The 24683-nt window shown below is 37.7% G+C and overlaps 1 protein-coding gene across 5 annotated transcripts in view; it reads right to left on the reverse strand.

Annotated features, from left to right (window-relative positions):
• Positions 1 to 24683, reverse strand: part of ARHGAP23 (Rho GTPase activating protein 23) — a 191073-nt gene that overhangs the window by 18020 nt on the left and 148370 nt on the right. For all 5 annotated transcript variants that reach the window (XR_004256829.1, XM_032235017.1, XM_032235016.1 and 2 more), the window contains 10 exons: positions 22734 to 22871; positions 17628 to 17930; positions 16754 to 16815; positions 15215 to 15342; positions 12023 to 12141; positions 10597 to 10752; positions 8124 to 8202; positions 5903 to 5976; positions 4584 to 4673; positions 2528 to 2653 (listed from right to left, as the gene is read on the reverse strand). Coding sequence is in view for 4 of the 5 variants with exons in the window: in XM_032235017.1 (XP_032090908.1) it covers positions 2528 to 2653; positions 4584 to 4673; positions 5903 to 5976; positions 8124 to 8202; positions 10597 to 10752; positions 12023 to 12141; positions 15215 to 15342; positions 16754 to 16815; positions 17628 to 17930; positions 22734 to 22871 (1275 nt within the window). In the remaining variant the exon portion in view is untranslated. The remainder of the gene's footprint in view (positions 1 to 2527; positions 2654 to 4583; positions 4674 to 5902; positions 5977 to 8123; positions 8203 to 10596; positions 10753 to 12022; positions 12142 to 15214; positions 15343 to 16753; positions 16816 to 17627; positions 17931 to 22733; positions 22872 to 24683) is intronic.

The following is a 24683-nucleotide window of genomic DNA, read 5'->3' on the forward strand; positions in this document are numbered from 1 at the left end:
AACTTTACAGTCTGTTGCAAGATTTGTGCAGTGCTTCATTCCACCATTGACTTAATATTCAAGAGCTAATTCAATATAATTTACATGCTCTGAATCATTGCGTCAAATCATACATGATTATTAGATTAGATTATTAGAAATATGAGTCTTACAGTCAATTGATACATCTTATAAATACCCCAATGTTTTTGAGGTAAGCACTTGACACTTTTTCTGGCCTTCTGCTTGTGTTCATTTAGAGTTGATCATATTTTACATGCTAATGTGGCACACTAGATAATCCAAAAAGTACTTGCCATGTTGGGGCACACGTTCACTGCTTACTGAAACTAAGTTTAACATTTTAAAACAGATAAGCCACATACAAAACCATTCCTTGAACTTCTCAATGAGAAGGTACCAACTCTTTGGAAAGAATTTGGACATGCGTAAAGAATGAGGAGATACAAAACTAGAGCATGATTGGTCTTTCCAGCTATAATGAAAGCTGGGCCAGGACCAAGAAGATCCAGTTGAAATCTCTATTTAGCCATGATATTGATTGAGTGATTTGGAACCAAACATTTTTTTCTCAGTCTACTATATTAAACAGGATTGGTGTAAGGATAAAAAGAGGAAATGAGAGAAAAGAATGGTGTACACCAACATACCCTTCTGAAGAAATAGGCTGCATATAAATACCATATACTATTTATGAGGAGTATGATCATATAGGCATAATAAATAAATTCTCCACTTCTGCCCTAATGATTACTGGGGATTACTGAAATATATCTTTACAACAAATAAAACAAAAAGGGTTTTTTTTAATTATTATCTAAAAATAGAAATCCTTTGAACTATTTGCAATCAATCCAGTAACTGAACATTACAATTCAAGTAAAGGATCTGCACTTTATTAAATAAAGAACTGGGTGCTACTAATTAGCAGAATTAATATTCTAATAAAGGGTCTTATTATTTTGTTTACCTTTGATGCTTTAGTATTATTACTGCCCTTAATTTATTTAAAAGAGCAATGGGGAAAGTATGACTCCCCATATGCTCCTGAATTACAAATACTGTTGCTAGTACATTTCATTCAATAATATCTAGCTGATCACACATTCCTTTTATAAAGCAATCTTCTCCAAATAGAGAATCTTCCCAACAAATACTTGTGATTCATTTGATGATATATTTAATGACAACACCAAGCAAGGACTTCTGAAGACAATTTTAAAATCAACTCATATGCATAATTATTGATATACACTATATTGCCAAAAGTATTCGCTCATCCAAATAATCAGAATCAGGTGTTCCAATACAGGTGTATAAAATCAAGTATCTAGGCATGCAGACTGTTTTCGCAAACATTTGTGAAAGAATTGGTCGCTCTCAGGAGCTCAGTGAATTCCAGCGTGGAACTCTGATAGGATGCCACCTGTGCAACAAATCCAGTCGTGAAATTTCCTCGCTCCTAAATATTCCACAGTCAACTGTCAGTTGTATTATAAGAATGTGGAAGTGTTTGGGAACGACAGCAACTCAGCCACGAAGTGGTAGGCCACGTAAACTGATGGAGCGGATGCTGAGGCACATAGTGCGAAGAGGTCGCCAACTTTCTGCAGAGTCAATCGCTACAGACCTCCAAACATCATGTGGCCTTCAGATTAGCTCAAGAACAGTGCACAGAGAACTTCATGAAATGGGTTTCCATGGCCGAGCAGCTGCATCCAAGCCATACATCACCAAGTGCGATGCAAAGCATCAGATGCAGTGGTGTAAAGCACGCCGCCACTGGACTCTAGAGCAATGGAGACGCGTTCCCTGGAGTGACTAATTGCGCTTCTCCATCTGGCAATCTGATGGACGAGTCTGGGTTTGGCGGTTGACTGCATTGTGCCAAGTGTAAAGTTTGATGGAGGGGGGATTATGGTGTGGGGTTGTTTTTCAAGAGCTTGGCTTGGCCCCTTAGTTCCAGTGAAAGGAACTCTGAATGCTTCAGCATAGTAAGACATTTTGGACAATTCCATGCTCCCAACTTTGTGGGAACAGTTTGGAGCTGGCCCCTTCCTCTTCCAACATGACTGTGCACCAATGCACAAAGCAAGGTCCATAAAGACATGGATGACAAAGTCTGGTATGGATGAACTTGACTGGCCTGCACAGATTCCTGACCTCAACCTGATAGACCACCTTTGGGATGAATTAGAGCGGAGACTGAGAGCCAGGCATACTTGTCCAACATCAGTGTGTGACCTCACAAATGCGCTTCTGGAAGAATGGTCAAAACTTCCCATAAACACACTCCTAAACCTTGTGGACAGCCTTCCCAGAAGAGTTGAAGTTGTTATAGCTGCAAAGGGTGGACCGATGTCATATTGAACCCTATGGATTAGGAATGGGATGTCACTTACAGTAAACTCATATGTGAGTGAAGGCAGGTGAGCGAATACTTTTGGCAATATAGTGTATATAGAATTAGACCACTCTAAATTGTTCACTACTTAGATCCTAGATCCAATCCCCCCTTGCTCCTTACGTGTTGTATGAGGGTCTCCACAATTTTATAGCGATCAGGCATATGTGTCACCATGTCAGTCATGTTATCCTCCGACGTTCGAACTAGCGTGGGGCCAAATACCAAGGCAAGATTCCGCGGCTCCATCTGCAATACAATTGCATTTTTTTCCTCTAAGATGAACTGTTGTCAACAAGGCTGGAGTGAAGTTATATATCTTATCTCTGAATTCATGTCACATTAGCCTCTCTGCTTTGAGTTCTAAGAAAGCCCTATGATTCTTTTTTCATGTATCTTAACCACAAAGAACTGTTTTAAATATGGCAAAGAGCCAAATTCAAGGCAATTTAGACTCAGGGAAGTCAGATTTCTAAATTCTTCAGGACACAAACAAGCATAGCAAAGTTCATGTAGCAGGAAGGGGTGTTGCAATTAGTAAACTCATTTCACATTCTCCTAACACAAGGGGGAAATTAGAAAGTCTGTTATTTATACAGCCCTTTCATTACAGATATCTCTTCATGAAATCTGGTAAGGAAGGGAGCAAATTGGGAGTTTAGAAATTTACTTTTATATAAGAACTACAAATAGAATAATTCAGGGAAACAGGCCTAAAACACCACATGGGAGTTCATCAAAGTAAAGGGAAATTTTGTTTAAACCCATCAAGGTTCAAACTCTGCTTAGGCCATTCTTAAAATATGTTGCTGGGTAAGAAAAAAGGTGAATTCTGGGGACTTCCAAGGGAGATTTGAAAAACTGAAAATAGCTTTTGCAGAGCTGATAACCATGGCAATGACCAAAGAAGCAGTTGGGTAGATTGCTTCCATGGAACCTCTCCAGACAAGGAAAGGATGGGCAATTGTTCATGTATGCTCCTGATGGCGCTCCTTGTGAATCTACCAAAGGACAATGGTTTTCAATGAATGTGAATGACAGGGGACCAAGGGATTAGCAATCTTTCTTGCAATGGCAGCTGTCCCTTTTAAAGGACAATAAATTTGCAAATCTCGCTTTCTAATCACTTTCAGAAATTGCCTATTAGCCATTTATAGCTATTAGAGACCTTCCAAATGACAAGATTGAAAAGTCTTCATTGGATGAGTCTATCTTCAACTTTGGACAAAACAAAATTAACTATTAAGTTTAAGAACTTAAAGAATCTGAAATAAACAGCAAAAATATTACATAATGTGAATTCTGGTTCAATCTACAGATTATAAAATTAGTTGGTAATCCATTCACAAAAATAATAAGTGAGTAAAAGATTCTTGTGCTTCTTAGCTAAAAGTACATATTACAAGGAAATACAAAAAGTAAGAATTATTTTAAGAAACAAGTGAAATTCATTTATTGATCATTGTTTCATCTGCTAACATATTGATGTTAAAGCCCTTTTTTAAAGTGTCTGGAATTATATTATTCTGAAGGTTAATTGAATTAAAATGGATGGATAGGGGAAGGAAGGAAAGGAGGGAGGGAATTTCTTCTTGGGTCACAACTGTCTATCTATGCTACAGGTTAACTAAATTAGGATAGCAATCAAGGAAGGAAGAGATGGAGGGACATTTCCTTTTGAGGCAGAATTGTTGATTCTTGCTACTAAATCAAAAACCTTTCAGTGTTAAATTCTTGGGAAAAGGTTCTCACTCTAATGAATATTCAAGAGGTGATCTCTGACATTCCATTACAGAAAGTTTTTCCTAACCATAACCCACAAACCCTACAATATGTTGTAGGAATTCAGGATACAGAACTATCCCAGGTTTCTTCATTGGTGAAGTCCAGGCATATTGGGCTGTTATGTCTGTCATCCCTTGTATTTATTCCAATAATTAGAAATCATAAGAGCACATTGGAAGAGAATCAGATTGGTAAACAGAATTTTGAAAGATAAAGCTGATATGTCCCCAGATAAAATCTTAGTGATATTTGAAGAGCTGCATCCCACAATCAAACTAAAAATTCAGTTTCCTAGATCATGTACCTCTTAATCCTCCTTTCCATGAAATAGTTGAATATTCTACTGTACACAGGCTTCTGGGTAGGGAAGACAGGTGCAGTGAGCAAACATTACCTTATTCTTCTCAGAATGGTCTGCAATTGTCTTGAGGTGTTCCACCAGGAACTTGAGGGTCTCATAATAATGGCCTGGCAAATCCCGGATCTGAATCAGAGATGGAAGAAATGTATTTAAAAAAACCAATCAGGAGCATTTATTTGTCTCATTTTATGAAACTAGATCCTATTCTCTCTCTTTCTCTAGTTTCAATCCATTACTTTGCTTTTTAAAAATGGACACAAAAGAAGTGGTACCATAGGAAGATGTCAGCTCTAGAATTCCACTGTTCTTCTATAATGAAAGATAGTCTTCCATACTATCTTCTCTTATATATTATATAAGAGTATAATTACTCATAAGAACTTTTTAAAGCATACCAATAATATGTATATTTGTATGTCCTGCACTATGACAAGGCTAGACAATGTTTCCTAATAGTTACGTGTTCTCTGCTCTTTAAGAAAAGTATGTTTTGCTTGCCTTAGTACTGCCCACTATTTCTTGCATTAATTCTGTGTGACATTCCCACCTCAAGCTTGTTTTAAATTAGTTACCAGATGGCTTTCAATTGAATAAGGAATGCTTCATGCTCTCAATTCTTAAAAAACTTCAAAAGACATATAAAGAAACTGGCATGCCACCAGTAATGATACAGTGATTCTTAATACATGGGAAAAGAGAAAAGAAGGAAGGGGGAAATGTGCTTAACAGTGATATATACAATAAAAGAATCAGTTTTCAGATCTGCATCAAGCAAGCATATTACAAACCCATTCTATCCCCTTCTACAGGAGACTGATGCTTATGTTCACATGTCTTTTTTCTCTTATAAATTCAAAATTAATCTTACACAAAATAACGTAACTGAGCAATCTGGGCCATTCTCTACAATAGTACCTTCTTTTAAAGTGTACAATATAAGATATCAGGATTTAAAGCAAGTCTTCTTTGGTCTAGTTGTGTCCAATGAAGCTGATGTATTGGTGGTCAGAAGTTGCACTTGCTGCCTAGATATATTAAGCTCAATATAATCTTCAGTGGCTCAGAAAGGCTTCTGATGAGAATCTATCTCTGACTAATTTAAAATGCTAGAGACTGAATCTTCAGCATAAAAGGAAGTGTTACTTTTCATTATGAAGATTGTTCCTTGTTGGAGTGCAGAAAGCATATAGGAGAGGCTCAATCATCCTATCCTGGATTCTCTCCACACACACCCAATCAATAAATAAATAAATAGTGTTCTATCACTGAACTGCAAAGCAGAAAGCAGATGTTGACATTTCCCCCTAGTAGTTCTCCAAGGAAAAAGCTAGTAGCAATTTCCAGGGGCTTACCAGTTTGCGTAAGGTCTTCATCCTTTCACTGGCATCTTCAATCCGGTTGGCTTCAATAAAGTCATTGTATTTATCTTGGAAAAAAAAAACATTTCTGATTTGTGGTATCAGTTTTAGGACAAAACAAATTGAGCAGTTCAGAACAATTGAGAATGAGATTCAAAGTATCTCTTGAAAGACCATTCATTTCTACAATTTAATTTCAGCTTTGGGATTGGGAGTTAAGGTATCTAGAGCTGCTGCTAATTTCTGAGTTCACTTACTAACTTAATTTCTTAAATCTGGAATTCTGAATTTGTTTAATTTATTTAACTTATGTGTTATATTTAAGTGGTAAGAATAATTAGGATAACACGTGACTGTAAATTTGGTGGGGGACAGCATAGTATTATAGGGGAAATAAACAAGTTTCTGAAAAATCAGGTGTGATTTCAAACACTTTCCAAAAGAAAGATGGGATTAAAAAATAAATCTTGGTTATCATGACTAAATTATATGTTATCTGTGAGTAATGGGACCTACCATATTTTTCGGACTATAAGAGTATAAGACGCACCATGATTTTGAAGAGGTAATTTTTTTAAAAAAAAGTTTTGCACCTCCCAAACCCGCTGCAGGCCTCATTTTTGGAGAGAAAAAAAGGGGGGCATGTAGAGCTTTGGGAGGCTTGTAGAGTGCTCCTGAGGGCTGGGAGGGGGCAAAAAGGGCCCCTTTTTTGCTCTTTTTTTGCCCTCCCCAGCCCCCAGGAGCACTTTGCAAGCCTCCCAAACCCTCTCTGCATCCATTTTTGCAACGGGGATGGGGTTTCAGTAGGCCATATTCAGTGTTTTCACCTTTTTTGAGGGAAAAAGGTGCTTCTTATACTCCAAAAATACGGTATATAATCTGGCATACCTGAAAGGAAAAGCTATCTTAAGGTAACTCCTTATTAGCTATTTAGAAATTTAAAGCATGAGATACCCCGTGACCTCCCCAAAGTTTGGTTATTTGTGAAAAATATATATTAATTAATGAATTTCTTTAATTTATATATTTTTTTCTTGTCACATCCTATTCTCTTCCATGACTGCATCCGACAATGACTGGATTCCTCCAGCACAACTTCATAGTCCTCATGCCATATGCTCAGTCTGTAAAAAATTGTGTTCCTGCAATCAACTATTTGAATTCATTCCTGACCTGACGCAAATAGAGAGTTAGTGAAATAAACATGTATTGCCATGTGCGTCTAACCCATTTTTACCTAACTATTCAGTGTTTAGTTGAACATAAGGAATATGCAGCTCCTTTTCTTAATAAAACCTCATTTATAGATTATAGGAAATAGACCTGAAAAGGTTAAAGAGTGCCAACGTTTTTTTCAAGACATGGAAATAGGAGGCAAATTGGGAACATTTCAGCCTTACTGGCTTGGGAAAATATAATTCTAACAGGCTTCTTGAGAACTTACTTGAAAACTTACTACAACTTGCCTGGCTAAAACATTTGATTTTCTCCCTCCTGAAATTAAACTATGCTTTCTCTTTCCCTGCTTAACCTAGGGCAGCTTGGGAATCTGCATTTCAAAATTATTTATTTCCTGTGAAAGAAAATAGATTTTTGCAGGCAGCAAAAGTATTACATAAAGAATTTCAGGCATTGGGGAAAGAAATCACCTTTACTTCTTGGTGTCTTGCCACTGTCTATGGTTTAATGAACCTCCTCCTTCCCCACACTATGCCATAACTACCAGGGCATTCTTTTCTCCATCTTCTTCTAAAACAATTAGAAGAGGTAGTCCTTACCTCAGCACACAACACATACTACCATGCAGTAATATGCGTTGTGGTATTATTACTACAGTTGAAGCATGCAATGTGCAGCTGTGAGAACTGCATTATAATAGCAAGTTACCAGAGAAGTGAGGATTTTTCCCACTCCCCACAATCACACTCCAATTGAAACTCAGGTCCTAAAAGTCTGAGTCAGGTCCTTTTCTATCAGTTCTTGAAAAATGAAACTGAAGCTGAATCCTTAGTGATTTTGTAATACCAATTTCTACACCTCTTAGAAAAATATGATTTACCTGCTATGGCTTGGGCAAGAGAGAAACTATGCTCTGATTCAACTAGAAAAAGATCAAAGTCCCTTAGAAATCAAAGGTTAATATTTCCTGTCTGAATTTCTGGGAAAAATCATGACTGGTAAAGCAGCGAAGGGATAGTAGACCACCATAACTCACCGTCGGTAAACAGAGGCTCTGGGAGCTTCCGAAAGAAAGACTTCAAGAGGCTGCAAATAACATTCAAGTCTTGCCATCTCTGGAGATGGAAAATGAAAACAGTTCTTTGATACTTATTTCAATTTCAATTTTCACTTATTGTTACATAAAACATTTTACATTTCCCAAACACTGTAAAGCATGTTGAGATCAAACTTTTTTTTTTTTAAAAAATAATTTTTAAAGAAGGCAAATGGCCCTGGCTACGAACATTCTTCACTGGCTTCATCTACTTTTTCTAATTAGATCGTCAATTAGATTATAATACACTGTGTGCACAATTATTAGGCAAAGGGATATTTTGACCATGTCATCATGTTTATGCATATTTTCCACCTCCACGCTGTATAAACTTGAGTACTTAGTGGATATAAGCATATCAGGTGATGTGTATTTGTGTAATGAAGGAAGATGTGACCTAAGGAGATCAACACCCTATATCAAGGTGTGCATAATTATTAGGCAGTTTCTTTTTTTCAGGCAAAATGAGCCAAAAAAGAGATTTAAGTGACCCTGAGAAGTCACAAGTCTTTCAGAGAGATGCAGCACTCTTGAAATTTCTAAGATATTGAGGGATAATCACAGAACCATTAAACCTTTGATGCAAATAATCCACAGGGTCACAAGAAAAGTGTTGAGGAAAAAAAGATGCAAATTAACTGCCAAAGATTTGAGAAGAGTCAAACGTGAAGCTACCAGGAATCCATTATCTCCCAGTGCTGTCATATTCCAGAATTGCAACCTACATGGAGTGCCCAGAAGTACAAGATGTTGAATGCTTAGACACATGGCTAAGGTAAGGAAGGCTGAAACCACCACTTAACAAGACACATAAGCTGAAACAGCAAGACTGGGCCAAGAAATATCTGAAGACAGGTTTTTCAAAAGTTTTATGGACTGATAAGATGGGAGTGACTCTTGATAGACCAAATGGATGGACCCAAGGTTGGATCAGTAATGGGGACAGAGCTCCACTTCGAATCAGATGCCAGCAAGGTGGAGGTGGGGTACTGGCATGAGCTAGTATTATTAAAGGTGAGATAGTTGGAATTTTGGGGGTTGAAACTTAACTCCCAAACCTACTGCCATTTTTTAGAAGACACTTTCTTCAAGTAGTGGTACAGGAAAAAGTCTGCATCTTTCAAGAAGATCATGATTTTTATGCAGAACAATACACCACTGCATGGGGTTAAAGGCCTTAAAGATAACAGAATAATGACATGGCCCCCTTCCTCACCTGTTCTAAACCCTATTTAGAACTTGTGGGCCCTTCTTAAATGGGAGATTTATGGCAAAGGAAAACAGTACAACTCTCTAGACAGTGTTTTGGGAGGCTGTGGTTTCTGTTGCACAAAATGTTTATCATCAATAGATGATAAACTGACAGACTCCATAAATGGAAGGCTTATGACTGTTATTGAAAAGAAGGGTGGCTATATTGGTCACTTACTTTTTTTAAAATGTCAGAAATGTTTATTTGTATATTTTGAGTTGTTCCTTTATTATTCTCACTTTAACAGATGAAAATAAATAAGTGAAATGGGAACATTTTTGTTTTTCATCGAGTTGCATAATAAATCTGCACACTAATACTTGCCCAATAATTGTGCACACGTAGATATTCTCCTAAGAAAGCCAAAACCTTACCTTCACTTTCTTAAATATTCAGGTTTGAGATTTATTAACATTTACGAGAGCACTGTAGTTGTTCAATAATGAAATTAATCCTCTAAAACACAACTTGCCTAATAATTGTGCACACAGTGTAGGAAGCTGCATTTTATGCATTTGCAAGTATATTGGTAGTCTTCTACTAAAGAAGCCTATTCCTTACTTTTCCTGGCTCTGCACACAAGATGAACAGAAGGAAATATTTACACTTTCATAAAGGACTTTAGAGTAAGCTTACATAACCTTGTGTCATCCTGATGCATTAAGATCTTAAACTTCCATTGTTTTGAGTAAGAACTCCTGCTGCCAAGCTGACACAGGAAATGAAAGTTGCAATCCAGAAGACCTGGAGTACAAACTGTTTAAAGTGCTCAAATTAATTCTGGTATATTCACTTTTATAATCCTTGCAAGAACTCTTTAACAATAGGAAAGTAATGTTTTCTTCACACTATTAATAATAAGATTAAGACTGCTAAGAAGCTAAGACAAGGTAATAAATGTATTTGCATTACTTATTCATTTTTATTTATTTGACAAATTTATTTGCTGCTGATCTTGCCGTGTCTTCTAATAGAAAGGCAATTGTGGACTGATTTTGGATCTGCTCTGTAAATAACACAAAACAATACATGCCTCATATGAAAACACATGTACTATAAGCAACTGACAGCTAGGTGTCAGTATTATCTAATAGTACTGGGGTATTTTCTTTCAATAGAAGTGAAGAGAGCAGAGTATGAGTTAAGCAATCTTATTCTCACCTCATCTTGCAAGTTGATTTCTGCTGCCCCTTTGTTTAGTTGCTCTTGTAGGCTGGATACCACAGCATTGTTCCCTGGGACTCGATAGATGCCCATGTATTCCAAACCTTTGTCTTCCACTACCTTGCAACAGGCTTCCACAATCAGGGGGATTTTCTGTGGAAGACAAGATGATAAAGATACTGGTACCAGGACTGGGAACCTTAAAAACCAAGAACCTTTTTTATGCAGTAGAAGCAATTTGAAGCCTAAACCAGTTGACTAGCCCCAAAGATACATTATATTGCCAAAAGTATTCGCTCACTTGCCTTTACTCACATATGAACTTACTGTAAGTGACATCCTATTCCTAATCCATAGGGTTCAATATGACATTGGTCCACCCTTTGCAGCTATAACAGCTTCAACTCTTCTGGGAAGGCTGTCCACAAGGTTTAGGAGTGTGTTTATGGGAAGTTTTGACCATTCTTCCAGAAGCGCATTTGTGAGGTCACACACTGATGTTGGACGAGTTTACGTGGCCTATCAGTTTGTGGCTGAGTTGCTGTCATTCCCAAACAGTTCCACATTCTTATAATACAGCTGACAGTTGACTGTGGAATATTTAGGAGCGAGGAAATTTCACAACTGGATTTGTTGCACAGGTAGCATCCTATCACAGTTCCACGCTGGAATTCACTGAGCTCCTGAGAGCGACCCATTCATTCACAAATGTTTGTAGAAACAGTCTGTATGCCTAGGTACTTGATTTTATACACCTGTGGCCATGGAAGTGATTGGAACACCTGATTCTGATTATTTGGATGGGTGAGCGAATACTTTTGGCAATATAGTGTATATCATACACAATATATAGTATACAGTATCTTTTGGGTTCTAAGCACATTTATTTTACCGGAATTCAAATCCAAGTACTCTGGAGCACCTTCCAGATCTGACTATGAATCCATGTTCAAAGCTTGGACTTTTAAGTGGGAATGAAATTCAAGAATGAGTTTCACATTCCCCAAGAAACCACAAACAATATTGTGCTCCAATCAGATTTCAAGCCATGTTAATTTTGCTAACATTATGTTCCATCTTTCTTATTTAGGAAAGTGTTGTGTGGATATTCCTCAAGAAATAACACTATGTCTGAACAATCTAGTTCTTCCCATTAGATTAAAACTCAATTTCCTTTACTGCCATTTTCCATTTCCCAATTCAACACAGATCTCTTTCCCTGCATACATTTGCCTGCAGGTTTACTAAAACCAAGAAAACAGGCTAAGCTGTAATTATGTTCTAAGCAGAAGGCTCACAAATTAGATCCCATGGCAGATTATTGGGCATGTTGAAATGATAGCAGTTTTCCCTTAACAAAGTTCCCTAGACACTGTTCTTTTCTTATGCAGAATAAAAGACCTAGTGCAATTGAAAAGACTACCTTGTTGTCAGGAGCTGGCTGGCAATCTTCTAACCTTATACCAAATGCTCTTGGAACAGGTTTCTTGCTCTTCTTCATTAAATTGATGCCCCAAGGTGCTTTCTGAGGAACACTGTCATCTGGATAGAAGAGGGAGAAAAAGAAAAACCATTAACTGAGAAGTAGAAATGGTAGAGAAAAATAAAAACAGCATATCAGAAGGTCAAGTTTATGAAAAATGTGTTGAATAGGAAAAGGATACTTGGTGATAAGGTTTCTTCATAAAGTTCCTATGATATAAGCAACTCAGGATGAATATTTTGGAACAAAGAATCCAACAGGGCAGAATATATAAAAATAGAAAGGGGGAAATATACCAAAAGTATTGATAACAGAAGAAATTATGCAGTCCAGATATTATGAAAAGAAATAATCTGAGATGAGTAAGAAATCAAATTTTATTTTATAGAATTCATAACCTGCCTTACAGAGGATATGAATTTTCAGATTTATGACAGACAAAATATTAATACATATATCAGAATATACTCAAATCAGATATAAAAATGAAAAATAATCTCAAAACCAGTTTAAAAAGTATAATGTAATTACCACAAAACGTTTCTAAAAACTGGAGAATAAAAGTATTTTTAAAGTACTCTGTACTTGAAAGACACTCGAAAAAGGCTTGGCTTCCAATGTCTCCAAAGTCATCACATGAATATCCATGCACTTGAACTCATCTTAATGCAACTGATTCAGATGGGACAAAAAGTGTATAGTACGGGGTGCTTCTTGGAACATTATTAAAACTATCATTAGGAATTTATGCAACACATTTTAAGTCAGTAATAAAACAAAGTGTTAAAAAAAGTAAATTCACAAAAATGAAGATACAAAACTGCAAATGATTTTCTGAGGTCATCATGCAAGTCCCTAGTTGAAGAGACTTGAATCCAAGTCTCCAGCAGAATCCATTATGATGTAACTGTGGTTTTGGATCAACGCTGCCATTTTGGATTCTGACTCAGGACAGTGCCGTCAATGGCAACTATCTAGCAGTTTTTGTCCCCATGCCATCATTCTGCTAAACACCTAACTCCTACAGCACTGTCTTATGCCTAAAGATATTTACCCATGTAGTAGGCTGTATTGCTATTATGCTTGTCATCTTTCACATACTTCTCATCTTTTAATCTTTCTCACCTCTCATCTTTCTAGTATCTTCTCATAATGATATATTATGATTTATCAATTGTTGTTATATCATAATTATGATTATATTGTATGATTTATGACCTATGACATCATTTTGTTTGTATGTACACTGACAGTTTACCCACCAGAGACAAATTCCTTGTGTGTCTAATCACAGTTGACCAGTAAATAATTGTGTTCTGTTCTGTTCTAGTGTAGTGTAGTGCAGTGCAGTGCAGTGCAGTCTAGTCAAATAGAATAGAATAGGATAGAATAGAATAGAATAGAATAGAATAACACAATTCTTTACTGGTCAAGTGTGATTGGACACTTGTCTCTGGCACATAAACTGTCAGTCAGTGTGCATACAAACTAAGTGATAAGTCATAGGTCATAGTCTAATCTTTTTGATAGTTTTTTCTTGTTTCATAAACAAAATTTGCTATTACTTTTAGAACAATTTAATTGGTCCAATTCAGGGTGTGGTTATCACCCTTAAAGCTCTTCAAGGCATGGGACCAGGGTGCTTGGTTTTGTCTCGGTTACATCAACTCATCCCACCCAGTCAAGCAAGGAGGGCATGCTAGGAATCCCATCAATCAAAGAATTGATGGGATTCACTGCATGTGTGTCTACTGGTGTTTTCTAGGAGGAGGGACTTCTCTGCAGTTGCCCCCATATTTTGTAACATCTTACTTTCAGGGTGAGGCAAGCAAACCATTCTTCTGCTTGTTTAAAAGAGTGTTAAGAACTGGCTTAACCATTTACCATGGAAGTCTAAGAATCTATGCAATCCTGAGGATGGTTGGTCACTCTGCTTTGTTAACATTTTAGCATTCTGAGTTTTTTAGTTTTAGTTTTCACTTTTAACTTATAAATTTTAATCTTGTTCTTAATTTAGTTTCTGACTATGCAAAATAAGCAAAGATGGAACACATAATAAGATTAGGATTAGGAAAATAGGAAACAGAATCAGAGTACAAAATGTCAGAAATACAGGTGAAACTCAAAAAATTAGAATATCGTGCAAAGGTTCATTTATTTCAGTAATGCAACTTAAAAGGTGAAACTAATATATGAGATAAGACTCATTACATGCAAAGCAAGATAGTTCAAGCCGTGATTTGTCAAAATTGTGATGATTATGGCGTACAGCTCATGAAAACCCCAAATCCATAATCTCAGAAAATTAGAATATTACATGCAATCAATAAAACAAGGATTGTACATAGAACAATCGCACCTCTGAAAAGTATAAGCATGCATATGTACTCAGTACTTGGTTTGGGCCCCTTTTGCAGCAATTACTGCTTCAATGCGGCATGGCATGGAAGCTATCAGCCTGTGGCACTGCTGAGGTGTTATGAAAGACCAGGAGGCTTCAATAGCGGCCTTCAGCTCTTTTGCATTGTTCGGTCTCATGTCTCTTGTCTTTCTTTTGGCAATGCCCCATAGATTCTCTATGGGGTTCAGGTCAGGCGAGTTTGCTGGCCAATCAAGCACAGTAATCCCACAGTCATTGAACCAGGTTTTGGTGCTTTTGGCAGTGTGGGCAGCTGGAAAATGAAGTCAGCATCCCCATAAAGCTCGTCTGTGGTAGGAAGTCCTCTTTTCTGATGAGAGCAACTTTTGCCAAAAGCACCAAAACCTGGTTCAATGACCGTGGGATTACTGTGCTTGATTGGCCTCTCCATTCTTCCTCCATACTCTGGGTCCTTGGTTTCCAAATGAGATGCAAAAGTTGCTCTCATCAGAAAAGAGGACTTTGGACCACTGAGCAACAAGACTTTGGACCACTGTGCTTCATTAAGTCCAGGGTCAACGCAGCCGTCTACCAGGAGATTTTGGAGCACTTCATGCTTCCTTCCACAGATGAGCTTTTTGGGGATGCTGACTTCATTTTCCAGCTGCCTACGCTGCCAAAAGCACCAAAACGTGGTGTATTGGCTAGAGATAATGGAAGTGAGTCTATATAGTAATCCCACATTCTGGAGCAACTGCACAAGCCTTCTATACCTTTTACTGTTACTCCATCTTGCCGTGGGGAGTAGGGTGCAGCTATTCCTGTTTGTTTCTGGCTTTCTGACTTCATCCCTGACATTCGAAGACCTTTGGGGGAAGAATCTGGTTTGGTCCCTGAGGAACTGAAAGGAAAAAAGACCATGTTTCAAAACTCAGGAATAAACATATTCTGCATGCATAAACACAGAGAGGACTTTGTTTTTCAAGGTTCCCTTTGATTTGATGGCAAAACTTGAAAAAATGAAGAACACTCTGGCAAAGCTAATATAGAAGTCCAAACTACTATGTCAAGACTGGGAGCAGAAATTATAGAAGTGATTTCAATTTTTTTTATCCATATGTATGTACAGTGTTCTTCCATGCATGTTTTTAATTTGTCCCTGATTGCTGTTCACACATACGTTCAGACCAAAATTAACAAGATAAACAAAGCAGGGGCAAATGGAAGCTATAAACTAAGACACCCCTCCCAAAAGGCTATCTATTTTCACAAAACAATCCCTACCATTTGGAGGGGGAAAGTCTCATGCTTGTATATACCTAGTTGCTGAGATCAGTGTACCCAGAGTTTCTTTACAAACTGACCTTCATCCAGATATTTAAAAGACTAAACTGTAATAATTTAAAATGTGTGTGTGTGTGTGTGTGTGCGCGCGCGTGTGTGTGTGTATGATGTATGTATATAATTCTCTAATTTTTCAGTTTCCTCAAATACATTTCCTGAGATCAAGTCCTTCAGCCATAATGTGTAAGATCTTTCTGAACCTCGCTATACAAACATGGATTAATATAATCTATAGTGTTACATTCTTAAAAAACAAATCCCTGAATTATAAAGAGATTGAAAAGAGTTCCAGTTCATCTTAAACCAATCTAGAATAGTGGTTAAAGCATCAGATTAGAAACTGGGAGACTGCGAGTTCTAGTCCCATGGTAGCAGTGGTGGGTTCCGGATTCCATTGCAACCGGTATGGTTGCAACGAGGCCTGGCGTCCTCCACATGAACACGCGCAGTGCACGCGCACACATGCGCAGAGCGTACGTGCATCTTACCATCGAGCAATGCCTCCGTGAGCCGCTTCAGTTGCTTGGTGGAGTGTTGCGCAGGCGCTGTATACGCCATGCATGTGCACAGAAGTGCCGAAGAGTTTAAAGACAGGTAAGGAGCCCAGGCGGGCAGGTAGGCCCTCCAGAGCATCGTACCTGAACCCACCACTGCACGGTAGCTACATAAACCAGCTGTCTGATGTTGGCCCAGTCACTTATTTGTTGTTATGGGGAACATAGGAGGAGAAAGGAATAATAGATATGTCTGCTGCCTTGAGGTATGTATAAAAAATAATAAAGGCATTTCATAAAATAAAATAAATAAATATAAAAATGTATATAGCAATACTTTTAATGGATAGCAACCTGAGCTTCAAATGAAACAGACTAGATTTAGATTTATCATCTAAGAAATATGAAAATAATTTTTGGCAGGAAGAGGGCTAATTCTCAAAGAGAAAAATAGTAAGATGGTAAGTAATTTACCTCACTTTTCGGTAATCATTTAGTTTCTTATTGATCAGTGCTTGGCTTGCAAACCCAGGGTCCTGGTGATTTTAAAAAAAAGGAATACAGAAGGGAAGGGAGAAAAAGAGACAAGGATTATGAAAACTCCAGTAAACTCTCATTGCAATGTTTTTCTATTTGACTGAAACTAGCTTTTTGCCAACTTTCTTGGAAAAGTTAAAATAAAATAAATCAAAACAATTTTTGATTAAAAAAACTCTGACGGTTCCAACAGTCTGATCTTTAAATAGTTATATATAGGCGCATATATATATATATATATGCCTGCGAATTCTGTTTTGCAGTCTAAGGATTAACTGGAGAAAAACAGATTCTGCTCAGTTATGAACTGAAAGAGCACCTTATAATTTAGTCAGATGACCAGCAGAGGTCACCATAATAAATCAATTGGAGCTTCCATCAGAAATTCTACATTAGAATAGAACTCAGGAACTGTATAAATTTGATAATATTCTTCCCCAGGTTTTACAATTCTAAGATGCTATAGGCACACAAATCATGAGTCTCCAAAGCTTGCTTTACAATACATTCCAGCAGCCATTGGCTATTCTGTTTGAAATTTTGGTGAGTGTAGTTCAGTAGCCTCTGTAGGCTTTATGTTCACAATTCTTGCTGTGTTTCCATTCAGTGGTTGCAACACTGGAAAGATCCTTGTATACTGCAGGAAAGCCCTGGCTGTCCTTAGCCATACAAGTTAATAATTGCACAAAGCATTTGCAGTTGGGTTCTTCCCAAGGGTCGAAGATAAATTAAGAAAAAGCAATGGTGGAAGTGCTAAAAGAAGTATATTTAGAGAGCCAGTGGAAAAGCCACCAGGAGAACTACTTCTCACCTCGCCCTCGGCTTTGCTACTCTCCCTGATGACTTTAATCCAGGCCAGCATGTCATCCCGGTCCTCGGCCTGAAAGAGACATTCACAGAAGTCAGCGGTCGTCAGCCGGAAGACGTGCTTCCTCTTGGTGTCACTGTAGGAGATGTCTACCAGGCACGCTCGGATGCTGATTGGTGGCTGCTCCTCCTCACCTGGGGGCGGGGCAAGGGCCACAGCCTCCCTTCGGTCCTTGCATAAGTAGAGTGAGTGTGCACGCAGGACAGCAAAGGCCCGTTTCCACTGCCGGATGCCTCCGCCAACTTTCTGCAGAGGGGAGAGGAAAGGAGGAATGAGACATGAGAATGATGAGGAGGAGAAAAAGATCCCTAGGAGGGATCAAACAAAGTGAGAGACTGATGCAAATTTGTTGGGCACAAGGAACGGGAAAAAACTCAATGAAAAAGTAACTGCCAACATAATTTCCTTATTATTTGTCCTCTATTTACAAAACTCTTGCCGGACTAAGTGCATTTTCTTGGGAACAGGCAATTACAGCCTTCAAGAGTTTGGCCTCTGTCCCTTCCTCTTATGGAGAGACTCCAAGCTAAACTCTTTACTCCCCTCTTTTACTGTAACTGGAAATTCCTTCTTATGGAATCATGTTGTCAACATGTTAGCTCAGGACGGATGAATGTATTCTGGTGTTACCCAATCTGGGCAGATCTGTGGGTTTCAATTTCAAAAAATGATCAGTATACAATTCTACATAGGGTGCCCATATTAAAAAAGATTGCAGCTAGCTTGATTCAGTTTGATGAACTCAAAACCAAATGCCATGTAAGGTTAATCCTACGATCATTTCTCGTTTTCAGCCTTCCATCTGGATTTATATCAAACAATTCATAGCATCCTTCCTGTAGCTCTCCAGAATTTTATACTAGACCTACCTAGAAATGTGCTGAGCCAAGCCTAGACCCTTTGACATGCAAAAATGACATTCCACCATGGTGCCAAAGTTATAATTGTCTTCTAAAAATACAGCAATGCAATATAAACTGAATAATTAGAGTCTTCAAAAGTTAAAGCTGTCTTGTAGTATTGAACAGATTTATCTTATAGATTTATACTTGGTTTAAATCTGAAATTAAAACCAAGCACATTGACATGTCTGCTTATTTGTAAAACTGTTATTAATCTAACAACTTCCATATTAAAATATTGCTAACATTTCAATACAGATTCATTTCCAAGAATTGGCATGCAAAGCATATCAATACATAACTGTCATTCCCTACTAGAAGACAAACCTGTTCTAAAATATAAGCCTTTATTGTATTATTTTTAAAGCAACTGGATCCTGTAACAATAAAGATGCATCAAATCAGAATTTATATATTAAATGGAAAAGGAAGAGCTCCTTCCCTCTTATTGCTCTTTTACCAATTATAGATTGCACCCTCCTCTTCCTTGCTAAAATTCCAATGTTACTTGACAGAATCCCTGTATTAAAGAACAGGCAGCCCAGAAAATGACTAGCACTTGTGCTGTTTTCAGTCTCTTTAACCTTTCTCCTCAGCCTGCAGGGAAACATTGCCCATAAAAGCTGTGCTGAGAAATAGCTGATGGTTGTGAGGGAAGGGGGTGTTTGTTTCTGTGTGGAAGTAAAGCAGCTAAAAAGATAATTTTCTCTAGCAGTATTCACAAAGAGTAGGAATGGTAGAATTTATAAGGAGGAGTAATTAGAGTAGCAGTCATTGGACTAGTAATAGCAGTGGGTAAAAGTGGAGTAGGAGTGAGTAATAGCTTGTGAATGCATGTATGCGCGTTGTCTAGAGACCTGTGTTGGCTCTTTTGTGTTGTGAGCTCATGGAATTAGTTATACTTAAAAGAACTCATGTTTAAATGGTAGAAGTGGGATGTCCAATAGAGTGTAACAACCATACAACCATATCATGCCATGAAAAAGCAAACATTAGGTGCAAACACAAAGGTAGTTTGACTGTTGTAGAGCTCAGACATTGCAGGAAACCACCATCACACTGACTGCAGAAACCAGACCTTTCACCAGAATCTATAGTATACCACACAGATATGGAAAAGGTAGCAAGGAAGATTATTCCTTAGAAAAGACTACTTACCTTAATTTGAGCCAAGTATCCACCCTATGCCTGTAGTTAAGCCAAAGAAGGCAGAATGCTCAGAAAAGACTGACATACCTGGGCCAATATCATCACCAGGATGTTAGAGCAACAGCAAGAGGAAAGGCTTTATTTTTATTTTATTTGCTTGCTTGTTTGTTTTGTCAAGCATGTATAAGATAATAGATGTTAAGTACCTACAAGATTATGAATACATGAAATGAATATGAATAAATGGGGTTGTTAGGACAGGGAAGGTAGGAACGTTGGTGCGCTTATGCACACCCCTTACAGACCTCTTACGAATGTTCAGTTGAGGTCAACAGCAGACAGTCTAAGGTTAAAATTGTGGGGGTTTGGGGAAGATAACATTAATTAATTAAATTCATTAATTAAAGATAAAAATTGCTTTGTAGAGGGCCAGGCCAGAATTAAAAAGAAGTGAAAGAGAACAAGAAGAGAAGGAGGTGGGGGAGGCTGATAGACTTCCTTAAAAGAATACAGTCATCAGATGAGGCATATTCATCTCTAGGGTTTTCAGAAAGTGCAGAGAGGGGTGGTGGTCCCAAAGACATAAAAATCTCTAAATTGTCAGAGGCAGAAGACATAGAAGCCTACTTTACCAGGTTTGAAATACCTGGTAAATTGCTAACTCTTGTAAATGGCCTGGGAGTGAGACTTAGCCCTATGTTTAATAGGAAAGAGCTTATAATAGCTTTCAAGCAAGAGAAATAATGTTAAAGAGAAAATTCTATACAGGTATGATTTTCCTACATCTATAGGGAGGAATTTATAAGCTATGACAAATGACAACCATGAAGGGATTCATGAATAGTGGGTGAGGTTAGGAGGCTTAGGCAGGAAATGGTTGAGGCCAGATGAAAGGAGCAAAGAAAAAGTGGTAGAGGAAGTAATTTTAGAATAGTTCCTACACATACTCCCTATTAAAGTGATGTTTTGAATGTAACAGCACAACCCAGAAACAGGTCAAAGGGCCAGTAGAATTGTCTGAGGACTGTTTGGCAGTAAAAAGGTCACAGGATATTAGAAAGGAAGATACCGAAGAAGAAATCCTACTCCAGAAAGTAGGAAAGTAGGAGCTTTGCACAAGTGAGGCGCGCCAGCACAGTGCTAAAAAAGAACATTTTGAAGCCTTCCGAGTCAGAAAAGGTAAGTAGAATAGCGACCGGAGGTGGGGGAGTGGGGGGGGGGGGAAATCTGCTGCGCCACGCAATTTAGATTAGCTAGAAAGCAGGAAATCCGACGATTCTACCTAATATAAATCATGAACCACAGCTGATTGTCGGAAATACCGGTTCATCCGAACCTGTAGCATTTTTTTTACTACTGGTTTGGGCAAACTGGTAGCATTTTTTAGAACCGGTTAAGGCAAATGGTCTGAACTGGCAGCATTTCACCCCTGCTTTAGCTCCTGCTCAAATAAAAGGAAAGCACTGGGAAATCAAAGGGACCTGTAGTTGTTACAACTGTGGCAAAAATAGGTGTTTGTTAAAACTGTAAAGGCTAGAGGAAAAATGAAATATCTGCATTAATACAAACATCTCGGGGGGGGGATATGTTAATGGGCTCACTGTTAGAGACTTAGAAGATTCTGGGAATAGACAGACATTACTACATCCTCATTAAATAAAGGCAGCATTTATAGGAAAACTGCCTCTTACAAGTGTGTTTGTGAAATAATCCCATCCGTTACAACCAAAGCGCAGGGAGAGGGAAAGGAATAGGTAAAGGTGGTAGGAATAATTTCTAACTTATAATGTAACCTAGTGATTGGAACCTGTATGTAGAAAAAGGAGGCTAAGATGGTGGAAGCAAGCATAAGAGCGCAGTCTAAGGCAAAGAAGAGGATGGAAAGAAGCAAGAAGGGAAGGAACATAGGATTCTTCATAGCTCTGATTTAATAAGAGAAATGTGATGTCCTACACAAGGGCAAAGCTTTAGCAAAAGCTGAGAGCTGAGGTGAACCCCCAAGGATAATGGAAAATTCACTTAGGCCTCTTGCAAAAGAAAGACCAACATTAAAAGCAGCAGAAAAAGAGGAAATAAGGAAAGAACACCCAGATTCCAAGAAAAATCAGGGTTGCTGTACTGAATTGGACTTCATTCCTATATGAAGGAATATAGTGAACAGAATTCGAAGCTCAGAGATTCCAGTTTGCATTGAATAGGAAACAAACCCTTATTGCAATATCCTGGCCTGATTTACTTCCTCCTATTCATGGCAGCCCCAAAAGAGAAACAATCATTGGTGCCACTTGCCCCTAAGTTCATCATCCCTGATAGCCAAAGGACAGCACTGGACTCATTATCTGTTTATTAATAAACAATAGGAATATACAGTGACTCTTTTATATAAAAGATGCACATATCCCAGCATACTTCCCCACAGAAAAATCCATAAGTGTCCCAACACCTACTAATTGTTACCCACTTTGATTTCAGATGATAAAGCCACATCTTGAAGCAGCCAATTCCTAATGACAAATCAATTTCATTGATTGATTCCCCTGCATATTCTTACTTTCTTCAGGAGTAATTTTATAATTCTCTATTATGCCTCAGTTCAACCATCTTTTCTTTAAAGGAGATAAATATATGTGTACCTATGAGTGTTAATAAACTCCAGCCTCAGTCATCACAATGAATAGTCACAGAATAGTTTAATATTTAACCAATATTTAATTCTCATTGAAATCAAGATTTTATTTCGACTGAATTAATTTTATCTTGGCCAACTTAACCTATTCCAATCAATGTTCTGGGTATTTCTACTGAATTATCACTTCTACTATTACCCAAACATTTCATTTTTGAAGTCATTACAAGTTCAGGTTTTATGGGTTTGTGAAATTACAATTCTTAACTCCTCAAACCCTATCATGCACATGAACAGAGATGCCCTGTATTACCAAAACTTAACATTATTCTTTTCCCTTAAGGAGAGCCTTATAGAAAATTTCAGACATACTTTGCCTTTTTTGGTGAGGATCTGTTTATAGTGGAGCCAGCCCTCTTTCCTCACATCACTGAAAGTGACATCCGAAAGATCAGAGGTGGAATGCCTCTTTGAACGTGTGTCTTCAGAGGTGCCCAAGCTATCCAAAGACTGTTAGAAGAGAGGAAAACACAGCTCAATAAATATCATCAGTGGATTAAAAGAAATATTGAACTTTAAGAAAGGAAAGGCTGAATATAGAGAAGGGTGCGGCTGTGATTAAATAGAAGAATGGAATAGCTGTCCTAACCAAGCAGTATGTTGTCTGATTGGAATAAAACCAATATGCTTAGTTTGGAGAAAGCAGAAAGAAGGAAAGATACACTGACTGTGCTAGTAAGTCAGGGTTGAAGATAGTGACTATATCAAAGTAGTGCAGTTAGATATATTCAGTAACTGAAACCGAGTCTCTCTGACATACTGTACTTCAATAGTCTTACTACCACATGACATTTGCTTTGTTCCAAATAGGAAGGAAGAAGAAACATATATTTATGGACAATAGGACTTGTGAAGTGTTCTGGCAATTGTCTGACCACTGATTCAAATCTAAATCAAACAAAATGCTGCCATTTTCCTAAAGTTAATTCAATCTCATAGAATTATTCCCCAACAAGATCACAAGCCAGTGTTGCCCAATAAAACCCAATTCTATCTCATTATTAATACCTTTTCAATGTGAATCCGTGTATCTTTCAACATGCAACATGGAAAAGTAATTATCTCCATTGCTACTGAATGGACCACATTTAGCTACACTAAAACACATTTCATATAATTGGCAATCAGTCTCTTATATTTCTGGCCCATTCCTCAATGGTGAATTTGATCAGATTTATTTTAGAACGAACTTCTCTTTCAGGTCCAGCCATTATTTGGATCAGTTTTACATCCAGATTTTGATTTGATCATTCCAAAACAATGAATGTTTTTCTCCATCCATTTTCTTATGGACTTCCTTGTATGTTGGGATTATTGCCTTGTTGCATGAGCTACCTGCACATCAGTTTCAGCTGACAAATAAACTGAAATTCTCATGTAGATTTTTCTGACACAAAGCAAAATACATGTTTCTTTCAGTGATGGCCAATCATCCATTCTGGGACATGGAAGCACCCACAGCCATAGCAGTGTCTCTTTTTTTGTTATCACAGGTATGTGATTCTTACTGTGGATTTCAGTGCTTAGTTTCTCTCTCAGATACAACAAGGCCAGTATATCCTGAAAAGTTATGGTTTTTTACTTAGCAGTCAACGGTGTATTCACCAAGGTGTCTATTCACGTCATCCAAGTGTTTTTTAAGCAAACTCTGGAAAAAGTATCATTTTTCTTCTAAACGAGGCACATAACTATCATGAATCACGTTTTGTCCATTTTTATCCATGCTACATTCGTGTTTCTCACATCTCTATGCTTTCCTGGTGGTGTTATACTGAACATTGACTTCATCAAAACTGAAAAAAGGCTTGCAAATCCCTAGGAACTACCAGGAGTACCTTGTGATTTCATCCATAATGTTATGCTGCACTTAAGCATTTTTTTTATAGAAAAGCCATTCTTGGGAAAAGCCACTACTCCAACAAGTCTTCTGCCCTTCAAGTCTATGTTTCTAACTATGGATTGCTGAAGCTGTAAAAATGATCTTGTAAATTTTTCCAAGCATTGACTTTTTTTATAGAGGTATTTGGTAATTTATTTTAAGTAGGACATGATACGTTTCTAGAATCTGTATGGCAAGAAATTCATTATGATGATGGGATTTAGATAAGTCATGGGTGATCTAAATTAGCTGTGATAGTTTAATACAGTAGTCAGTGGGCCCTAGTTTTTCATTTAATTGAATTGATTGGGTCGATGACCTTTTCATACTGGCACATTTTATGTTGTATAACCTTTGTTTATAAAATAAATGAAATCAATATC

This window comes from Thamnophis elegans, chromosome Z (assembly GCF_009769535.1).
Source record: "Thamnophis elegans isolate rThaEle1 chromosome Z, rThaEle1.pri, whole genome shotgun sequence".
In the NCBI taxonomy this organism is placed as follows: Eukaryota; Metazoa; Chordata; class Lepidosauria; order Squamata; family Colubridae; genus Thamnophis; species Thamnophis elegans.